General features: G+C 41.2%; 1 protein-coding gene across 1 annotated transcript in view; it reads right to left on the reverse strand.

Annotated features, from left to right (window-relative positions):
- Nucleotides 1–418: 418 nt before the first annotated feature.
- Nucleotides 419–22,255, reverse strand: part of arhgap4b (Rho GTPase activating protein 4b) — a 34,601-nt gene continuing 12,764 nt past the window's right edge. Inside the window, 23 exon segments of the mRNA XM_053424342.1 lie at nucleotides 419–3,036; nucleotides 4,444–4,546; nucleotides 5,498–5,605; nucleotides 5,858–5,919; nucleotides 5,921–5,957; nucleotides 8,647–8,818; nucleotides 9,057–9,112; nucleotides 10,940–11,167; nucleotides 11,273–11,378; nucleotides 11,938–12,066; nucleotides 12,833–12,910; nucleotides 13,171–13,231; nucleotides 14,281–14,377; nucleotides 14,600–14,627; nucleotides 15,661–15,745; nucleotides 16,683–16,868; nucleotides 16,964–17,065; nucleotides 17,897–18,118; nucleotides 18,428–18,556; nucleotides 18,897–19,070; nucleotides 19,185–19,247; nucleotides 20,931–21,093; nucleotides 21,171–21,342. Coding sequence (XP_053280317.1) covers nucleotides 2,836–3,036; nucleotides 4,444–4,546; nucleotides 5,498–5,605; nucleotides 5,858–5,919; nucleotides 5,921–5,957; nucleotides 8,647–8,818; nucleotides 9,057–9,112; nucleotides 10,940–11,167; nucleotides 11,273–11,378; nucleotides 11,938–12,066; nucleotides 12,833–12,910; nucleotides 13,171–13,231; nucleotides 14,281–14,377; nucleotides 14,600–14,627; nucleotides 15,661–15,745; nucleotides 16,683–16,868; nucleotides 16,964–17,065; nucleotides 17,897–18,118; nucleotides 18,428–18,556; nucleotides 18,897–19,070; nucleotides 19,185–19,247; nucleotides 20,931–21,093; nucleotides 21,171–21,342 — 2,762 coding nt within the window. The 3' untranslated portion in view covers nucleotides 419–2,835.

The following is a 22,255-nucleotide window of genomic DNA, read 5'->3' on the forward strand; positions in this document are numbered from 1 at the left end:
TCCAGCAGTGGTTGATCCAGATGTTTTTATGGTGTTTTATGGTGTTATGGGAGGTGTGGGAGGACGGTTGTGGCAGGCAGTGTGTTATCTGTGTCTCTCTGATTGTGTCTGCTGCCACACAATGCAGACTTACAGCACAACAATCAATTTATAATAGGATCACGTGCACACACTGCTCCAAATGACATCTGTGTCTAAACCCTGCAGTTCTGGTTTAGCAGGTAACTGAACTTGAGTGAACTGATCATCACGATCATCTGACTATTCAATCTTCATTCTTACTCACCGAGTGAATTTGACTGTGTCTGTTTGATCGTGCTTAACAGATAGCAGACACACGTTTAGAGTTTAGTATTTAGTAATGACTGAACACTGCAATAAATTGTTAATTTTTAATACATTGACAACCCCTTAACCATTCATTGCTTTATGGTCTTTATTGTATTCATATTTCTTTTACCACATATACAGTTTGACACAGTACATTTTGTGACATCATCAGACAGTGATCCAGGATAACAGGGTCTTTTAATCATAGAAGCAGAATCAGTATTTGACAAAGTGATTCTACATTCTATTTTTTTCTGATACTGAAACACGACAAAGGAGAGATGCCATATGTAAAAAAACATTTCAAATTCCTTTTGAGTACAAGGAATCAAACACCTTACTCCAAAGATCCGGAAACATACATTTGAATGGGACCTGTGGGTGGTGCTATAGATCTAGATAGTCAGGGGGCAAAATGTGCGGATGAATGAGACAAAAGTTCTGATCTTGGCTCCAAAGCGTTCACAGTTTAACCCTCTCTGATATGGGGGGCCGTTTGGGCTCTTGTGGCTAGGGCACAGTTTCCAGTTGAGGAGTAAGTCAACCAAAGCCCTGAGAGAAAAAAGCTCTACCTGTTCCTTCAAAGCCAAACCTGAGTTAGCCCGTCTCTAACTCTGCTAAAGCCCTGAGATTTGGCCTGCGCATCAGGCCATGTATCACATATGAAGGGGAATCTGTGTTTGATCTTGTGTGTGTGTGTGTGTGTGCGTGTGTGTGTGTGTGTAACACTGCATGCTGCTAATAATTACTGATCTCACTGCTTACAGTTTTTCCAGCTAGCGTCAAAGAGCACAACAGTGTTCAGTATTATTTATTAAAGAAATAATCATAACATAAATAACCTCTTGAAAAAGTGTATCATGGAATTAGGCTCACTGGGAAAAATTCTTGGCAATTTCTCCTTTATTTGACTTAGTTATTATTAGCATCTGTTAAATTCCAAACAACCTTTTCAAAAGTCTGTATTTGTGTCATATACGTCGAACGTTTTACTCTGCTGCCATTTTTCATGACTGTGATGTCATCACCATGCTCGCAACTTTCAGCCAATCACGTAACCACTGCCTCTTCAAAGGAGGCTCAACTCTCTGCCACCATATTTAGCCAGGTAGCTCCTGTTAGCTACAGCAAGTAATCAACCAAGTAACTGCTGCCAAAAATAATTTTTCGTATGTGCAGTGCTGTAGGTAAGAGGTTCCATTGTTTGCCTGCCTGGTCGGGTAAATCTTTGCAGTTTCCTGAATTTAAACCCAAGGCACTTAAGTGCTTGTTTGTCATGTGTTGCCAGCCCAATTTCCCCAGACCCCGTTGCAGATGATGGGGCCAGTCTCCTTAGTTGATGGTTAAGGTCTGAAGTGACTATAATACTAGGTACATACAAACTAGCGCATAGCTCAGGAAATGGCTCGGCACTGATGTTAGATCAGGTGCTTTGGGATAAATACCCCCTGATTATTGCAATTTAGGTGGCAGCAGATTCTCTTAAGAGCATTTGCTGTCCGTCTCCAATATTTCATTGGGACAAGCAAAGTGCTTTCACTGAAAGATGGCTGAGCTACACTGGCTAGAGGTGGCATGTGCAGCCCTGTTAAATGAACACTCAGAGTTTCTGTGTTTGTGCACTGCTATGCGGCTGACTCGCAGTTATACCTAACAATAAAACCAGAACTTGGATATTTATAGATGTAGCATCTCGTTTATTACGAATAAATTTGTATTTTTACTCTAGCTAAGAAGTATTAAATGGCTAAATTTGTAGCATAAGAAGCCGCGTGATTGGCTGAAATGAACAAGATAAGCAAACATCAGATTTGTTAGGAAAAGTGACGTAAAATAAAATTTCATTTGGAAAAGTATCTTTCTTCTTCTGAAAAAAAAAGAATACTTAAGAGTTCAATTTGATCAATTTCCTTAGTTATTTAATAATTTTTGGGCCAAATATATTTGATAATAATTCATAATGTCTTACCCATTTAATATTTAATGTTTTAGGGCTCGTCTTTCTGGATCACATTTCTTGAATATAAATACACCATGAATTTAACCTATCAGGTCTTTTGAAATGAAATGAATGTGACTATGAAGATAAGAATAAGATGTGAAGGCACTCCTAGACACAGGCCCTGGATCAGTTTTGCTATTCAAGAAGCAAATATTATAGGCAGAGCTGATCTCAGACCTGCCACTAGGGGGCAGCTTAAGTCTTTTCTTGTTTCTGTCCTATCATGGTAAGTACTCTTAAAAGTCAGTCTGTTGAAATCACTGGCGATGTCACATCCCTGATTCTCTCAAAGTGGCAAAAACCTTGTGAACAAAAGTCAGACCAGAACCTAAAAAGGACCAAAACCAGCTGGAAAACAAGACACACTGGACGTACAGTAACACGGCACCGAGACTAGTGGCACTATGAGATGGCAGAGACTCAAATATTATACATTATATAAAATGAATCAAGATTTCATCGTTAACAGTGTAATCATCATCATCATCATCCTCTCCTGTCTGTCAGTCCACTGGTCTGAAAAGCGTCCGTCCTCTGAGGCCGAATCCTACTTTTTTCGCAGTGGGTGCAGCTTGGGGAAGAGAGGAAGAGGAGGATGAAGAGGGAGCTGGGGCAGCAGGGGTGGCGAGGGCTGACATCTGAACAGGAGGCTGGCGTAACAGAAGCTCCTTGAACACGGAGTTCATCTGACGGTTGATCATGTCCTGAGGGAGCAAGAGGGGAGAGACATGGTAGATGATGACAAAAGTGGCCTCGGTGACCCGCCCTTAGTAAAGGGCGACTCTGATGACACCTCACCACTGCACATGGGAGCTGTCCCATCCAGCTGTGAGCGTCTCAACTGCACATGATACTGCATGGACTCAGTGCTCGAGCTCGTCCAGAAGCTAAGAGGTACGTCAGGTGACTGCTACCAGATTACTATGACGTGTTCCTGGAAGGTGTATGCACTGTGACAGGTACATTTATAGCACTCGTATATCTTGTCCTGACATTCAGGTGGTTTCTCAAATCAGTACGTTGATGCAAAGGGATTAAATAAACTGTGCGATAATGCAATGAGCCAAGATGACTTGTTAAATTTGTACCTTTAAATACTTAAATACTGAGCTTATATAAAAAGTGAAAATTGCAATGTCGGACTTCAGAATACAGACTCTGAATCCATGAGCAGCACTGTAACACATTTCAGAATCACTAGACCTTTTACACATGAACAACGCAGAAGGAGATTCTCCGCTCAGACGCGCTCACAGCACAGAGATCTCTGGGCAGTTCAGGTGGTGGATGGTGCAGCAGACAGGATGGAACACAGATGGGTTGTTCTGCACCAAAATCTCTCTTGACATCTTTGTTTGGATCGTCTTCTACATGTATGACACCTCTTTTTCAACCTTCTTGTTTAATTCTTTTTTTCCTCTGTTCCCTGTTAGAAACTTTATCACCCACTCGCTTATAGTGAATCCCGTGAGGATCTGCAAACTTTGGGACTGGCAGGAGGCTGAACATTTCAGAGCCCTTCAGAGGAATGTCAGGAGGATCTCCGGAGTTCAGTGCATGTCTGAAAGCAACTATAGTTAGAGATAGGAGCTATTGGAGCAAGCATTTGAAGAGCAATCTGGTTGGGTGCCTTCAAACGCCCAATCATCAGAAGTGAATCCTCTGGAGGATCTCCTGCTTTGTTTCCACATCGGCTCATTCGGACATTCTCCGAAGTTCTTATCAGGGGGTTGGCCGAAGAAACTCAGGAGAATGTCCGAAGCCTCACTGCTAGACATTTGCACATGCAGCCCCTCCGGAGAATGTCAGGAGATTAACTGGAGTTCAATGCGTGTCTGAAGGCAGCTTTAGTTTATAATGTTATCAAAACATAACACAGCCTGTTCTAAGAAGCAGATTTACTGAGAAAGTAAATATGTCTTTGTTTTCTCCAGATCACTCCATGTTTTAGTTTTAAGGGCCTGGTCTTTTATTCAGTTTTTAGAAAATGAAGTAAACCTGCTTAATCAATTACTAAAGAACTATAGCTCCACTTTAATATGGGGACTCACAGATGCAATGTGAAGACCAGAAGGTCTGTCATAAATGATTTAATGAGTTGAACTCCTGACCTTGTCAACTGCTGTTCTTTCTGCCTGAACAAACAGGGGCTTGTCTGTGGGTCGGAAGCCGCCCTGTCTCACCGTGTCCAGAGTGTGTCTTCTCTCCTGGGACCTGATAAACAATCAGAGAGAGAAAAAGAGGTGAAACAGACCAAACGGTTTTTTCTAAGTGACAGATGGAGCTTGATGTTGATTTCATATAGCGACATCTTTTGTTGACTTGTTTTACCATCTTTAAAATATAATTTTTAAAAGATATTTTGGGGCATTTCTGCCTTTATAGATGGGGCAGAATAAGCATGAACATGGGAGAGAGTTGAGAAATAGGGGAAGACATGCACCAAAGGACTGCAGATTGGAGTTGAACTCAAGTCCCAGTACAAATAAATGTAATGTTAATGTATTCCTAACATCTTACTTGAATAGCCTCCTGTTGTGTGTTGCTAAATACATACACTTCCTTGCCTCACACATGCTTAAGATGGGAGTGAGATCATGGTAAATGCCTTAATTTCAGTCAAAAAAAAGAAATGCACTCCAGGCTCAGTTAACTGAAATTATTGCCCTGTCACAATCTCATGGGCGCTGACTAACAACAACCCTCAATACTGATGCTTACTGTGCTGGTGTGTTTGTATGAGCTTTCATTAGATGGTGTCTATAGTCTGTGATTTTCAGTTTCAAACCTTGGAATAAGAGATTGTTTTGGACACTCGGGGGGAATGAGAACCAGCTTTGAAACAGGAGTGACACATTATCAACTTATAAAGGCAGATATACGGTATGATGAGCAGTTGCCTATTTACACATCCAGCAGGTACAGAGAAACTCTTTTATTCTCTGCACTTTTTGCTTGGATTTTGGTCTCCACCAACTCCTAAGGGAAATATCTGGCCATTTAGCTGCTCCACTTTGTCTAGTCTCCCAGTTGCGTTGTCCTTTCTTCACGTCAAACACAAGGTTGTGAGAGCAGTGAGAGTGATTGTGGCAGCTTGTTGTGCCAATAGTATTTTCAAATGTAACACAGCACATGCATTGTTAATGAGGTGGGGCCCAGTCTTACACTGGCAGGTGTCGTGTGGCGGGAGAGGTTGGAGCCTTTCGACTGGGACTCCCATCACTCCCTCTCTGTCTTCCAGGTAACGAAGCACTGTCGCTGTTCACTCGCATCCTGTCAGGACACACACACAAAACCATGCTGGTTTGCGTTGCATAACTAATTTGGGTTTCTGTGTGTTTATCTGTGTGCTTAGCTGTGTGCAATAATGTGGAGGTGCACAGTGTTTCTGTCTGAATGGGTAGATTTCACTGTCTGCATCTGTTGCCCACACGTGTTTGCTGATATGAGGAAATTCACGCAACGCAGTGTGCATTTCTGTGTGTGTGTGTGTGTGTGTGTGTGAATGTGTGTGTGTGTGTATACCGAGTAGTGTTCTCCATCTGTGGATCTTCTACTGACAGGTTCCCAGTGCTGCCTCCCCCCCCCCCCTCCTCCTCCTTCTTCTCTTTTCCCGCGCTCCGACCTGAGGGACGACAAGAAGAGAGAAATGTGCTGAGCTTCAATTGAGAAAATACAACCAGAACAAGTTTGAAAATGGGATGAAGATGATTTGTGATAAACAAAATGAGGCAGGAATACAAAGTGGGTGAACAAACTCTGTACAAGGCAACACGACAGCTCTACAACAATACAACCTCAGTAAAACTGTTATAGCGATGGCTTGTAGCTGTTTTAAAGTGAGATATGATAAGATGCTATTTAAATAAAGCGTTACACAATAAGATACTATTTTGTCCACCTTCTTTTTTATATGTGCTTGTGTACTTTATATGTACCACTAAATACTACGGCCAGAAAATGTTAAATTACTTTTCTTTGATTCTTTAACAACGAGTTACATGTCATTGATTCCCCCAGGTACCATACCTGTTTGATGGGATTTGTTTGGCACCCGACTGCACCCAACCAGTTTGCTATTCCAATGCTAGTTCCTATAGCTGATATTTTTAACTGGTTGAGTCCCTGACAAACAGGAGTGCTTTTGGAATGAATAATATGTAAAGCTTATTTCTAACAGTTCAAGAATTGGATTTAAGGTAAATTTGAAGATTGACATTTTGTCGATGCACTCCTTCACTTTGGCTCAAAAGGAAACTGCAGCAAGCTGTGGGATCATTCTATTTTAACTTAGCATAAAAACAAAGGGAAAGAAAGGTCAGAAGGTAAAAGAAAACTACCCACCAGCACATCTTAATCTCAATAATTAAATCATAGTGACGTGCTTATCACTGGGACATGACCACATCACTCCTGTGCCTGCCTCCCAATGGCTCCCTGTTCAATTTCATATTGATTTCTATTGCTCACTTTTAAGGCCTTAAATGTTTTTGCACATAATCCTGCGACCCCCAGGTCACCTTAGAGCCCCCACAATATGGAATTTTCTCCCCAATTGAACTTAGACAGACTAAATCTCTAGCTTCTTTGAAATCTATATGTATTGCATTGTTATGGTTGTTCTCATTGTGTCTTCATTGTAAAGCACTTTACAATGTTGTTAAAACAAGTGCTACATACATTTTATTATTATTAATATTATTAATCTTCAAAAAAAGTAAAATTAAATAAATCCTCAGTGATACAGGAAGCCAATGGAAAGATGGTAAAACCGGAGTAATGGGATCTCTTTTCCTTTCTCTCGTTAAAACCGTGGCTGCTAAATTTTGTAGAAGTTGGAGCCTATCTATGGATCCTGGATAAATGCAGTAGTCCAGGAGAGTATACCGGTCAACTTTTTGTCATCTTCCAGAGTGTAGGGGAGAGCGGGGTAACGTGGGACATTGGGTAATGTGAGACACCCCCTGTATCTAGGCAACAGAACACATTTGTGGTCATGTGACCATCATGTTTTCAAGCCCCTCCCATTCCCACCTTGCCATGAAGGAGAAGTTGGTGCTGGTGCTGTGGTAATTATTTTTTTTCTCAAAAAAAAGTTTTTTTCCATGTAAAAGTACATTTTCTTGCTTTGAATTTAATCAACTGTTGTGTCAAAACAAATTGATTCAGGTAGAAAAACTTATATCATACATGTTGATGAACTTCCAACATATAAACCATGTGATTGATGCTAGCTAAAGATTAGCCTGAATTGCTAAGAGATGTTTTTTCTTAAATGGTGGCTGTGGGGTAAAGTGAGACAAATGCTGTGGGGTAAAGTGAGACATGAAGCACAAGTTAAGTTTAGTCTTAAAGATATTTTAGTGTAATATTAAATTACATACGTTTTATTTTTTATGTCATAAACATTGTAGAAAAGCCATCATGCCAAGAAACTACACACCAGGAAGACAACCTGGGGCCAAACACCCCTCACAGACATGGAGAGTGCAGCCGCTGAGGTCATGCAAGGAAAGAAGTCCTTAAGAAAAGCTGGAAGGGATAGAAATATTGATAAGACAACCCTCAAAAGAATCATAAAGAAAAAAGAGAAAGGGAAAGTAAAATCAGTAGCCTGGGGTGCAGTAGCTGAGGTAAAGAGAATATTCACAGATGAGATGGAGGAGGAGCTTGCCAAACACAACTAGCTGACCAGTTCCATGGCCTTGCTCCAGTTAAGTGCCGTGAACTGGCATTTGAATACGCAGAGAAAAACAATTTCTCTGCGTAGCCGGGGTAAAGTGAGACACAAGACCACTTTTTAAAAAACAATCATATATTCACTGCCCTTTGTCCTGAAGACATTCTGATCATTTCCATTGCTAGGAAACATCCTCAATTAATGGGAAATGTGTACATTTTACTGATATACCATTTTAGCTCGCCTAGAGGGGAGCAAATGTAAAAAATGTCTCACATCACCCCGCTCTCCCCTACGGTCTTACTCCTGCAATATTTCTTAAATGTTGAAAGGCAATCATGAGACATTGTTTATGCGTTTGCTAATAATCGTTTGCCTCTGATCCTCAGTACCAAGCATAAGAATTTCAGTTTTTTTCCATGCTGGAGAGGCATCCACGCCCCTTATTATCATTTGTTTTTTGAATGCATAAGGATGCGTCTGGCCATCAACAAGTGTAGCAAGCTGTGACATCTAATGTGTTAATCTGGGACAGAGGGTACATGATCAGTTTAAAATAGAATAAAGTCATCAGGGAAGATCATGTAGACCATTGCTCTGATTGAATGCCCGTCAATGCGGAGACGTCACTCACCCTTCCAGCATGCTGATGTACTTGTGAGGGATGAGACCCTTAACCCCTCCCACTTCGCCTCTCCACCAATCACTTGAGGCCTTGCTGTGAAGGATGAGAAGGTCTCCCTGCTTGAATGTCAGCTCTGCTGGAGATCTCGCCGCATAGTCGAACATAGCCACTGCCTCCCACTCTGCACAAACACACACACAGACACACACACACCCAAACACAACACGATTGTCAAAATGTATCTTTTTAAATGAAATCTTAATGATCCATGTAATCAGAAGCGATTAGTCATATACTGTGGGTCAGTGGTTAAGGTTAAGCTTATGATAATGTCCTATAAAAGTCCTCAAATGTGACCCGTGACCACATATTTATCTGTGTGTGTGTGTGTTTGTGTGTTGACATGTGTGTGCACTCACCATCCTCACTGGGCAGATGCTCGGTCTCTCCTTCTCCCTCCTCTGTGATTGGTTCACTGTAGAAAAGCAAAACAAATTTTGTCGGTGATCAAGAACACTTCCACTTCTGGTTGACACACACCAACTGTCATAATGCAACAGTCTTTCTTCCTAAATCACAATCCCTCACTCTGCTTCTGCTATTTCACAAAAGACTAAACACCACGTAATACCATGAGATGTCTCAGATGACCCTAACACCTCAGTGTTCTACAGAAAACAAGAGGCCAAATCACAGATAATTCTCTGTCAAATGTCTAGTTTATTATACTTTGTTCACAAAGAGAAGGTTTTATCGAATTCACTCAAAAGCTGATTTTGGGTGTTGTGGGGTTTACATGGACCCTGTTGATGATTCTGGAAGCATGTGCTCAATTAAATGAGCAATCAGCTTATTATTATTAAGCAGTTCGTAAAACAAAGCATTGCGAGCTGCACAGAAATGCCTTTGGTCTGGCATGAAATTCTGTTTCAAGAGGATAAGCCATAAAAACGGGGCAACATACGTGGAACCAACTCTACTGTTCAACTCTAACATGATCAACCAATCTCTGGAGCTATGTGAGGCTGTTGCTCAGTCATTCAAAGACTACAAGTCATCCAAGGACAGATATCAGTCAGGGCACAGATGATAATATGTTTAAATATAAATAAGGGAGACAAGTTTCAACCATTCAATGTACCATTTTATAGAAATCGTTTTAATTGACAACATTTGTAAAATGTTGTAGGACAAGTTAAAATATTGTTAACACAATTAAGTATTAACAAATTCCTAATTCATAAACAATAAATTATGATGATTTAACATCAGTTAATAATTATTTGTATCCACTATCTGTTGATGAAATAAAGAAAATTTCTGTAAACTAGCTGGTTAGTATTATCCTACCAGTCAAAAATGCTTTGGCTAACGTGCGTGTGCTGCCTTCACACAAGGGGAGATGGGGCTGGATGTCACTCTCTGTGACGTCCAAAGGCCATACAAAATGGAGAGCAACACAGGACAACTCTATTCTTTAGAGGTGGAGGCCTTTTCCTCTCCGGAATCCCCTGAGGACGGCATTCGTGAGGTGGAGGACCATGATGTCCTGAGCCCCACCGGGTCAAGGCGTTGACTGCAGGCCCAGTTTCTCCCGAAGCACATGAAGATCTTTGTAGCTCTCAATTAAAATATCCAACAAATCAAGAGCGACACACTGCCATCCTGTTCTCTCTGTCCTAACAGGTGTGTGTCTGGTCAATGGAGTAGCCTGAGAACAAGTGTATTGTATACGGATGTCCAAAGGTGATGCACTGCTAGTGGAACGTGACCAGTTTGCTGATAAAACAATTTTTCAGTCCGATAATAATTGATATTACTACTCATCCCCAATCTGTTCAGTCGGAAAGCTGCTTGCAGATCAGCCTTCAGCAAAATACAATAACAATAGCCAGGTTTAAACCAGTAGAGGGCAATCCCTCTGCATATCTACCTCGCAAAGTGTAAACACTTTGCACTAAAAGTAGAGAATTGGACCTGAACCAAACAACAACATTAGGATGGTTTTCTGCTGTTTTAGGGTTTGAGTGAGCTATCTACCTAGCTGAAGCTATCATGTATCATACAACTACATTTCCTCAAATGACTGGCAGTAAGGAAAACAAATAAATAAATGAATAAGAAAATTACAGGAGGTCAGAGGAAAATATCAAGTTTTACATATTTCTTTGACACTTCCTTTAATAGTTGAATATTCAATATTTCTTGAGTTTTTGACTCATATTTGCAGCATACAGTATATTGTTAACAGCATGTAATCACATTAAAATTTTAAAAAAAAGTAACATTTTACTTCTCTCACCAGTACTCCTGCTCCAGAGTCATGTGCTTCTCGTAGACGGGACCCGGCAGCTCCGATTGGCCGGGGAAGATGATGTCATGTAGCATGATCATGGTTTTGACGAGGTCATTAACCTGTGGCTGCCTAGCAACAGCGTCATCAGAATCTATCCCTCTCAGCAGGCTCGGGCCGAAGCACACTGCCAGGTTGTAGGGCTGCATCATGTTCTCGTCACTGTACTGAGACACACTGGGGAAAAAACAGGTGCACGGTTTACTCATCAATCTTGGTCTGGGTGTAAACTTTTATGACCAGGGATGGGAATATCGCACGCTGTGTTATGTCGTAGCTTACTGATTGAGGAAAGCGAAAAGGTAGCGCATCACGACGGGGAGAGGCCGCGGGTAGGTGGAGACAATCGCTTTAATCTGGGCAGCTTTCTCTGCATCGTCCTCAATTTCTGATCATGTTAGAGAGGAAAGAGAAACAAGGACAAAGATGACTAGACAAGTACTTCCAAGATGAGGGATGGTTTGGCTTAGTTAAATTTGTAACTGTAGAATGAAAATGAAATGTGTTAATGAGGAGACTTGAAGAAAGACAGAGATAAGAACAGAGATCAAACAAGACTATGAGATGCACCAGGAAGGAGAGTCAAAGTTGCAGCACCTTGCATCAACAGCACATGCAGCCTGTTTGTAGCGGAGGATTTCAGAAAAAAAGCTTTTCTATGTGTAGAGGCTCACCGAAATTGTAGTAGAGCCACTGTCGCTGCACAAAGCTCCATTAAAATGAGCAGATTTACTCATATGCAAATGAATTTACCCACATCTTACTGTACACTGGGCGAGAGTGAGCTAATCCGAGATAAGCACCAAGAAGTAAGACAAGTTCTAGGAATACCAAAGGAACTGAGAGCAGACACGAAAACCCAAGTGAAAGCGATTCATGATCTGGAGACAGAAACACACAGATGCAGAAGTTACATAAGGGTGGTGGTGGGGGGGGGGGGGTCTTACGGACACACTCCAGCAGCTGAAGGTAGCTGCCATACGGGAAGAGAGGAGGCTCCAGGCCCCTGAAGTAAAGCTTCAACACACCAGCCACGGAATCCAGGTCACACTCACTGTCTGACAGAGGATCCTCTCCTACAGGGAGTTAGAACACACGTGAGGAATTAGCTATTTTGCCAAAACGGACTTATGTACTGACATATGGTTAAGTTCTGTTTTATAATAATAATAATAGTATTCATAAATTATATTTACACCTGAGGACACCTTACAATACATCATAAATAAATAGAAGTACAGTAAAACCAAGCAGATTAGCAGACACACACACATATGGATGCAACATAACACAAGACACAATCACTGTAATGATCAAGGTTAAAATCAGGTTTATGGTATGTGAACACTGAGTGACGTAAAACCAAAGGTGTGCTGGATATATACACATATATAATGTAAAAAAAATGTATTATTCAATTCTATTGTATATTTTGTATAGCTTTGATCTTATATTTTTACATCTATCCATCTATATATATGTACACAGACAGTCTGGTCCATAAATATTATTATATGTGTGTGAGTAACACAATTTTGTAATTGAGTCAATGCACCCTACTGCAATGGATTTGAAACAAATCAATCAAGATGTAATTGAATTGTGGATTTTCAGCTTTAAAACAAGAGGTTTAACAAAGATATCACTTCAACTTTTCAAGTCATTATGATAAAAAGTCCTATTTTCAGAGGCTCAAAAGTAATTGGACAAACATAATTGTAAATACAAGGAATATTTGTAATACTTGGTAGAAAATCCTTTGCAGTCAATGACCCTAACCCTTAACCTCCAATTCACCTCTTCACTGTATGAAAAACAGATACATAAGGTAAAATCACTTACCTCTCTCGAATGAATCTCTAAGGAGGTTAACCTCCCTCTGTGACCCAGGAACTCTGAATATTCCTTCATGGTGGAGGCCTGGCACAGACACACACGCACACACACACACACACACACACACACACACACACACACACACACACACACACACACACACACACACACACACACAGACACACACACACACACACACACACACACACACACACACACACACACACAAACATTATGTTAAATGTCAATAGAGGCCTCATACATAAACAATCCACCCACTCGTTCTTCGGGTCCAAATCTCTCTCTGAGCTCGGCTTAGTGCTACATTATAGAAACTGACTCACCGTGAAGGTTAATGAAACGGATGCAACTTTCAACCACCACAGGAATCTGCTGCCCAGTGCTCTGGAGAGGGAGAGATGATTGGAGGATAGACGAGTGTTGGAGAGCGGTGATAGAGACACAAAGAAAGGTGAAGAAAAGGTTGTCATACAGCAGAAAATATCGTGTAAATGAAGATGCTGGGTGTGGAAAACCAAAAATAAACTGAATTTGTTAACAGGGGAATAACACTGAGCTGTTAAATGTTTTTTGGTTGATCGACGCGCCAGAGAAAAGTCACAAGAACAACTGAAAATACATTTAACCCTGCGTTTTACATTGTGCTGCTGGACGTAATGCTCATCTCAGATTAAGATTATATATAACCACTGTCAGACGCTCAGCTGTGCAACTTGTTCAGGCCAGAATGTGGGACATGAAGAGTTACATAATAATGACTGGACAGTGTCTGTAAAACTACTTGGATCTCTCAAAAGGGGCGAAATAATCCTTAAATTTTTAACTGTTAAATCCCTTCAAGGTGGCAAGAGCTCAAAATTTCCCAGTAAAAAAAGGTACGGCCCTGGTCACTGGCAGCACAACGGCCTGCAGGGGTTCAGTACCTGTGTCCGAGACATTCTCCTCCTTCGTCTGCACCAAGCCAAGCACAGCAGAGTTGAGACAGAGAAAAAAGCAGAGATTAGAAAAAAGGGGGAGTGAGAAATGAGGGGGAATAAAGATTGAGAAGCAGTGGGAAGAAGAGGCGCACATTAGCACAGACATACAGACACCACACTCAATAGAGGAGTCGAGAGAGGAGGCAGCAAAGAGGCCAGTTCAGTTTTAATCCCTTTCACAAGAGGGGGAGAGATAAAAAAAAAAGAAGGGAATGGACTGAAAGGAGAGAAAGCCAGCAATAAGCTGTAAGCATGACCATACACATGAAAGCAGCAGTGAGAACTCTGGGGGGGATGTGTGCCCCCATTCTTCAATATCGGAGTGGAAGGATTTTCTAAACAATTTCCTTTGGAGGCTTGAACGTCAGTGCAGCACAGTGCAGCGAGCAAATCAAGAGGCTGCGTTCCTTTTCATTATTATTATCATTTGCATGTGTATGTGAGAGAGAGTGTTACCTGTATGTAGGAGAGTATGTCTGTGGTGAAGAGTGTGTGGCAGAATTGGGAAACAGGTCTGGACTTCCAAACGCGCACTGACCGAGCACTTTGCATTCTGGGAAATATAATAATAAATCAATTGCATGATGCCATTTCACATGTGGGTATTATTACTTTAGATCTTCTGATGTTGCCCAATTGCTAGGATGATTTACAATTTCAGTATTTTAACCCTCCCCCGCAAAGACTCTCCTTCCTCTTCATCTTGTCCTCTCTGCTTTCTCCATGTCTCTACGCCTCTCTCAGTCACTTTCAAATGTGTAAACACTTTGCTTACCTGGACGGGTCACTGTCGACAGCCTCCGCTGGTGGAAGGAGACAGAAAAACAAGTGAAATAGTTTTGTTTGGTTGAGGGACTTTGGTTGAGGAACTTCACAGGTTTTTCATATTGTTAACGTGCGCTGCCCCTTCTCGCTCATGTGTTTTATCTGTCTGTTGAGATGTCAAACAGGATGTGTGGAAGCTCACAGCTGATTGGACACCGCCTAGAGACCTGTCTGGAGGTGCAGTCCCTTTCAGACCTGATCTATGCAGCTTGCCAGCAAGCTTAGAAGGAGATATTTGTCAACTAATTTTTGATCAGGTACTTTATGATACAAAGGTGTGAAAATCTATTTGGGGACTGGTCCAGGTTTAGTTGGATTGTTGATATCTCTAACTTAGATTTTTGTTTTTAGGTTTTTGTTTTCAATAGTTTTTTGTTTTTAGGTTTCTAGTTTCTTACTCTGCTTTTTGTCCACTTTTTGTTATATATTTATTTCTTTGTTTGAACAGTATCCACACACCCTGTCCCCCTGCTTTGGTTAAAGCATCCGTTTGTATTCAATTAAATTACTTTAATTTGACCAATAACAACTGGTTTTCTGTTGCTTCCAACCCATCATGAGCTGGGTCGTGACACACATGAAACTCTGTGTGCAGCTCATGGGGGGCTACCACTGCGTATGTGACAAAAAACCGGGTGTTCCTCAAGAGGAGCTGTGTGAGATTTAAAAAAATAAATATTATTATTATTATAAGTCCTAAATAAATGACTCTGTAGCCGGCTCCTTATCGCTGCTTAAGGTGCTAGGTTTTGACGGAAGAAGAAAGAGTGGAAATAAATAAAGTCAAAATATCTGGTTCAGCTGTATTCATTGTCATCCATTTTGATAAATGTCACACTGAGGTTAATGTTAGATCAGTGAAGTGGTCTCTTCAGGTTTGGACGGTAGTCAGGCTTACAAATGGCATCATTTGTAAAAGTGCTCTGAATCTCTTCCCAGATTCAACCAGTGACAGTATAATGGTGCGTGTAAGCATTACAGGAAACAGTCTTACCCATCCTCTGACACTACCTTTCTGTATGGCATCTTGTAGAATGTCATGTTTGGCTTGAAGTTTGGAGGTCAGAGAACTGCTGGTGAGGAACTCCTTCACTTTCTAAGATAAAAAAACAAACAACAACATACAATTGCTGTATATATTAAGTAAATTAATAACAACTGGATCCCTGTGCCGGGGGAGAAGCTCCTGAGACATCATTTAGAATACGCCATTCAAATTTTCCTCAGGAAACCTGGAACAATTACATTACCTCACTTTGGTTAAAAATATAATAATATAGATAATTTGTAATCAATTAAAGAATATTTAATTCTAATTGAGAGATCAGATCAAAAGTGTTCAGCTCTACGTTCGTCTGTTCACATCAGGCATTAAATAGGTCGTGAATGTGTCTCCTGAGACCACTTGTGGTTGGATCTCACTTCCCTGCACTATTGCTTTTGTGTCTTTTGTGTTCATGAAGACCAAATTATTCTGTTTTACCCAGTCTGAGTTTACAGATGTGTCCTATGACAAAGCTTGTCTGTGTGTGTCGGCATGAGAAATAGAGGAAGAGAGAGAGAGTGAGAAAGAGAGTGAGAAAGAGAATGAACGTTGCCAGGACGGGCTGAATGTATGAATGAGCTACAGACCTACTAGGAACAGTGATTTTATCCATTTGAAGAAAAAAAAAATTATAATCAACATTGGTCAGTCCTATTATTGTGTCTGTGGCAACAAATAAATCAACATATTGACAATAAGAAGATTGTCTATGGTATGTTCGGTTCATGGTGAAATTGTAGCGGGTCAGAGACTAGGGGAATGTGGCCACATGCGTCCCACCTCTGAATGTGGTCCAGGTGATCAGATCTCAGGATGCATTTGGATGTGTTCAGACCAGTACTATGCGCTAACCACTTCTTACTGGATCTCTCAGGATGAATGCTATTAACAGAGTCGGGTCTATATTTAGCAAATAAATGTTTTGATAGAACTACTGACAGTACATCAGACTAAGAAAGGCATTGACCAGCCTCCAGCATTAACTTACTGTAAAATAGTAGGTCTCTGTCTCCTGCTGATTGGCTCGACGCTTGGCAAGAGCAAGTTTTGGGGCTGTGCTTCCCCCGGGCGGCTCGCTTGATAGGCTGCTGGGCACATCGGGGGAGGGGTTACAGTCGCTGTCACACATGACGTCCAGCAGGGCTGTGAGCGTGGCTTTGAGTGTTTTACTGATCTGAGAAGGGGAAACAAATGTTGAATTTGTCGATTCAGTTAATTCTGATATTTTCAAGTTTTTTAAATTTTATTTGCTGGTAATAATTCGCTGACCTCCTCTGTTTCCAAGGTAACAGCAGCGAGTCGAGACTGAAGCTGCTGGAACCTGGTCTCCAGCTCGTACCTCACCTGGCTCTCCGCACTCACCTCACACACCTAGAATGCACCAATGAAACATTTAACATCCATAAAAACCTTCAGGAAAAATACTGATGCTAGCAGCATTCATTATCTGTAGCTAGTTAGCCAAAATAAATCTAACTCTTTGAGCAATTGGTTGAAAAATGCTTTTTCCAGTCAACTTTTTAAAAAGGTATTTGACATGAAACATGAAATAATGTTAAAATACTGAGGCTAAAGCTACATATCCGAAGCAAATCAAATAACTTTGATGTGAAGTCTTTGATGATGATATAGAGATTTTCTCTCTTTATTCGGTGGAATGGTCTTTCAGTTTCGGAGCAGAACTTATAGATTTCCTGTTCAGATTTTGCAGTGCTCTCACTCAAATGTACTCTGCGTGATTACATTTCCTGATCTCCAGCATTAACTCTGCTCATTGCTCTCATTCTGCTTCTGTGCACATGTGAAAAGTTTCTATCGGATTTCTCGATTGCTCTTGAATTTTTTCTTTTGCACTTGGATTTGTTTGTGCAACAACTGTGTGTGCTTATATGTTCTGTTTTTGCGTACTTATATGTTCTGTCTACTTATATGTTTCATGTCAGGGATCAGAGAGAAACAGCATTTCAATCCAGTCTATGTTATATATATATATGACAGAATTGACTATAAAGTTGATGTTAACTTGACGTTGACGATAGTATAAGAAACCAAAATGAGGGCGGGGCAATTTCATTTGTGATCACTGACCTAGCATTCGAAACAAACCAATATGGTGTCAATGACGCGTGTTTGCCTTAACAATGGGATGCAATACCTGTGAATGTCATAAAATGTTTACTCCCAAGCGCAAAGTGTTTTCACCTGGTCTCCCTCGTGTGGGTGGTAGTTGAATCTGAATGGGAGACAGAAGGCGGAGTCGTGTTGCTGTAGTAACCCATCTCTGTCTCCCCCCTGGTCCAGGGACGTCACAGCGGCCTCCAACTGCTTGAGCCCCGTCTCCTCCGTCTTCTGGATGCGCCACCGGCTGGCCAGGTAGCACTTCATCACCCTCTCCACAGCCAGATGGAAACCGAGGTCGCAGCACTGCCAAGAGGGAAAGAGGAAAAGGAGGATAGAAGGAAGGAGGAAAAGAGAGTTGTGCAGGCAATCATAGAGTAGTCAAAGTATAGTATAGGGAAGGTGAGGAAAAAGTTTTAAAAATGATGGTGTGGGAAGAAAGAAGGGAGGGAGAGAGGGGGCTTTTATTTTTTGACAGGGGGTCCTTGAGAAATCAATACGGTTCCAGTCTTACCCCTGAAAAATCTCAAATCTTTCTTCAGAAAATAACTAGAAAGAACGACACAAAAGGATAACTCACACACAATCGCACGAGTCAAATGACATGTTTCTTACATCTATGAGAGTGCTCACGTCCTGCAGGTAGTACTTGTTCATGGCTGCATTGGCTGCTGCGAGATTCAGAAGGTAATCGTTACGAGCCTTGGTACACTTCAGCTGGTTCTCCTGCACTCGGCCGTGCCTCTGCATATACACACGTACACACACACGTACACACACACGTACGCACACACGTGCACACAGACACACACACACACACACACATATATGTATGTCAGATAGGAGAAGATGACATGCACTCAAACACAAAACCATGTGTTTTAATACAACAAATTACAATATGATGTGCCCACGGCATTCACATATTCATTAACATATGTGTAAATAGGAGGCGTTTTCACTATCTCGAAGTTTATACACCTAAACACACTCCAACAAAGCAACAACAGGAAATGGTTGGTTATTCTTTGAAAAACTGACTTCCTGTCACCGACTCTTTTCACATCCACAAACATGACCTTACCTTCTCCATTAATCTCTCCATCTTCTTGACGGAGCTCCGCCTCTGTCCCCCGTATTGGCTGGGGCCAAGCTCAGCCGACTTGCCTGTGTGTCTCTCCTCCAATCGCTCGGCCTCTTTCAGCTTCCCCTCAGCTATCAGACAGTCGGTGTGGTACAGGTTATACGTCTTCGTAGCCTTTCATCAGCACACGGGTGACAGATAGCACAAACTCCACGTTAGCATTACTGTCACAGCATCAATATTGAGTTTTGAGAAGTTGCATAGAAGACAGAAAAATAAAGTTCTCACCGTCTGGAGTTCAGTTGTGACCTTTAGCAACTCATCCTGCATCTGGATTCCCACTTCTTTGCTCTGACATTTACAAAAGTAAATGTTAGTCATTTTAAGGAATAGTTTGGTGTTTTGGACAAATACTTATTAACTTTCTTGCTGGTAGTTAGTGAGAAGATTATTCTAGTACAGAAGAAACCGCTTATCGTGATAATGTTTTACCCCAGTCAAATACGTCACTATAAGCAGTTCATTACTATAAATTAATTGTGTAGCTTCTATAAGATAGTCCCAGAACTGAGGGAAAGGTATCAGCACCCACCCACACACACCCCCATCACCTCTCTCTCTCTCTCTTGTAATAATACTTTGAATGATTATACAGCACTACTTTCAAGGTCATACTAAACCATTCAGTTTTCTGCAGTGATTTTAGAGAAACTACTAAAAGGCTGTAGCTTATTGGCGTCAGGCCCCACAACACATCTAAAATGATTGCCGAGGCTAAATCAAAATTCAGCTCACTCTTCTTCTATGAGAAGCTTTAGACAGTCAGTGCTGACAACCAGTCGTTTGAGCAAGATGATTGTGTGTACTCTCCTAAAATGAACGAGACAGCAACTGCAGCTGTGGCACCAAGACAGATAACAGCACAAATACATGATTTAAATGAAGAGTTTCATTGTGTTCAGTATGTGTCGACTTAAAGAGCTCGATTGGTGAATGTGTTCATCTTTCAAGGTTGCCAACTAACAAATGCATTCATTTAAACGTTGTGCTGTAACAGAAAATGAATCTGGCAGCTCTGAAATGGTTATAAAATAATGAATGTCATTAAGTCTTCATACAAAAGATACTGACTCTACTCAGAAATCTAACTGAAATAATAGTACAGACACTATGGGTCCAAGTTCAACTTATGAGATGGAGTCTGGTCATTGACTGTATATGACATGACAGCCAAATCATCCCAATCGCCACCTGGTGGCTGGTTCTAGTATAGATCATAAAACCCATCTCCTCCATGTTGGCAGATGGGACAAGGCCCAAACTAATGGGGCATTCAGACCAGATGCCCAGCAAATGTTTGCGTAAAGTTATTTGCGTGATTTGGCCACAGCCATTTCTACCTGAGGCTGACCAGCAGCATCTTAAATTTTTTTCATTCGATTTCAAATATTTCAGCCCCGCACTACAGACAGGGAATTTGTGTCTTTCCACAATATTGTATGTTATCTCATTGTCTTGCGTTTGGTGTGATCAAATCATAAAAAGTCCAAGTCAGATAAATTCACCTTTCTGTAGTTTTCTTATCATACTGACATATGTTCGATGCTTATGCCGCATCAGAAAGACAGTGATGAAAGAAGAAAATCATATCATATATTAAACTCAAAGAGAGCAGAATGAAAGCGAGGAGGCTCTGACTAATGATTTGAATCTTTTGCTGTCAGGGGGCAGGTCTACTGAGACGCTACTGTTGTCACTCTGAATCAGATTCTATGCTGCTTTGAGCTTCAACAACAGTTGTGCCACATCTGCATATCTCAGCACTGAACACAGTCAGTGATGTTACAAAGGGAGGATGACAGGAGGATGTGATCCTAGGATAGCAATGACAAGAAGAAGTGTGTATGCATTATACGGACTTACTGTATACACACACTGAAGTTACCAGCAAAACTCTCCCCATTGTACTATCTGTGTGTTAGTGTGTGATCTGCATCCATGTGTCTTTACACACACACACACACACACACTCACCCTCTTGTGCAGACGGTGTGTGTCCTCCGTACTGTGCGCCAGTCTCTGTGTGAGTGTGTTGCAGCAGGTGTCACCCAGTGCTGCATGTTCCCGACTCTCCAGACGAGTCTGAGTCAGCAAAACCGACCAGACCTGACACACAGACTGACCCCACTGCTCCTTCCTGGAGAACAAAACAAACACCCTCACTCAGACACGGCAACACTTCACAATCTTGCGAGAGAGAGGAAAAACGTTTACTTCTTCGTCTTGTGGGTGAACCTCTCTGTGAGTTTGTCGAGGGCGCGTGCATATTCGGCCTCAATGTCGCCTCGACGCCGGAGAAACTCGGACAGGTCTGAGAGCTGCTGCTGCTTCACCTCCACCTGAGAGTCTAAAATCTTGATCTGGTCTGTCAGCTGAGCCCGGAGGTCTGTAACACACAGAGTGAGGCAGACAGAGAGGAGGACAGAGAGGGAGAGGAAGACAGAGAGTAAACCGAGGAGAGACATTTAGGTAAAGACATGTTTAAACACACAAGCATAGATGGACACAGTCATCAGATGTTGTTTCTCTTTGAGGTGAACACAGTACATAGTAGCTGAAGGTTTTATTTTTCATATGAAAGTTAACACAGGGTCAACGGCACTATGAAAAGTGTTGGACGAGAAGGACAGGTTCGCTCTGCAATGTAATATGAGCAACGTCATAGAGAACAGAAAGTAGGAAAAAGTGTGAAGATAGGATTTATAAATCCAAAATGAAGGGAATTTTTGTGCCAGTTTTTTCCAGATTACGGTAAAACAATATTCAATGGAATACAGAGAATAAACTATTCAGTCTAAACATTATGAGTGAAAATAAAAATATATAGTGTATTCAGATTAGGTAATAAGTAATTTTGATACATTTGAATGAAGTAAAAGCTCAAGTTAAATCATCAAATACAATATTATATAGCTACATTGGAGGATGCAAGTGTAAAACCAAAGTATATACTGTACATGTATATGTACATATAAGTTATTGTACTTTTTCCAGAGGTGAATAAACAAACAGGCAGGTAGCAGATATGCACAGGATAGCTGGACGTGAATTAGGAGTCTGGTGGCCTGGTGATGAAAATGATATTAATTGTAATTTATCACATGCATCTTTTCAATGAAGGTCCTTTCTCCATCCACACTTACTGCCAGTTCCAGTAAAAGAGATTCATACAGTTTTGCAGAAGTCATCTTGCGGACAGTTTAAAGTGAAGATAAACCATCTTTTATTACTTCAATTAAATGCAGTAGAGTCTGGAAAATTGTCAAACTCTCCGCCATAAATAACCATCATCATTTGGT

Source organism: Pleuronectes platessa, chromosome 6 (assembly GCF_947347685.1).
Source record: "Pleuronectes platessa chromosome 6, fPlePla1.1, whole genome shotgun sequence".
In the NCBI taxonomy this organism is placed as follows: Eukaryota; Metazoa; Chordata; class Actinopteri; order Pleuronectiformes; family Pleuronectidae; genus Pleuronectes; species Pleuronectes platessa.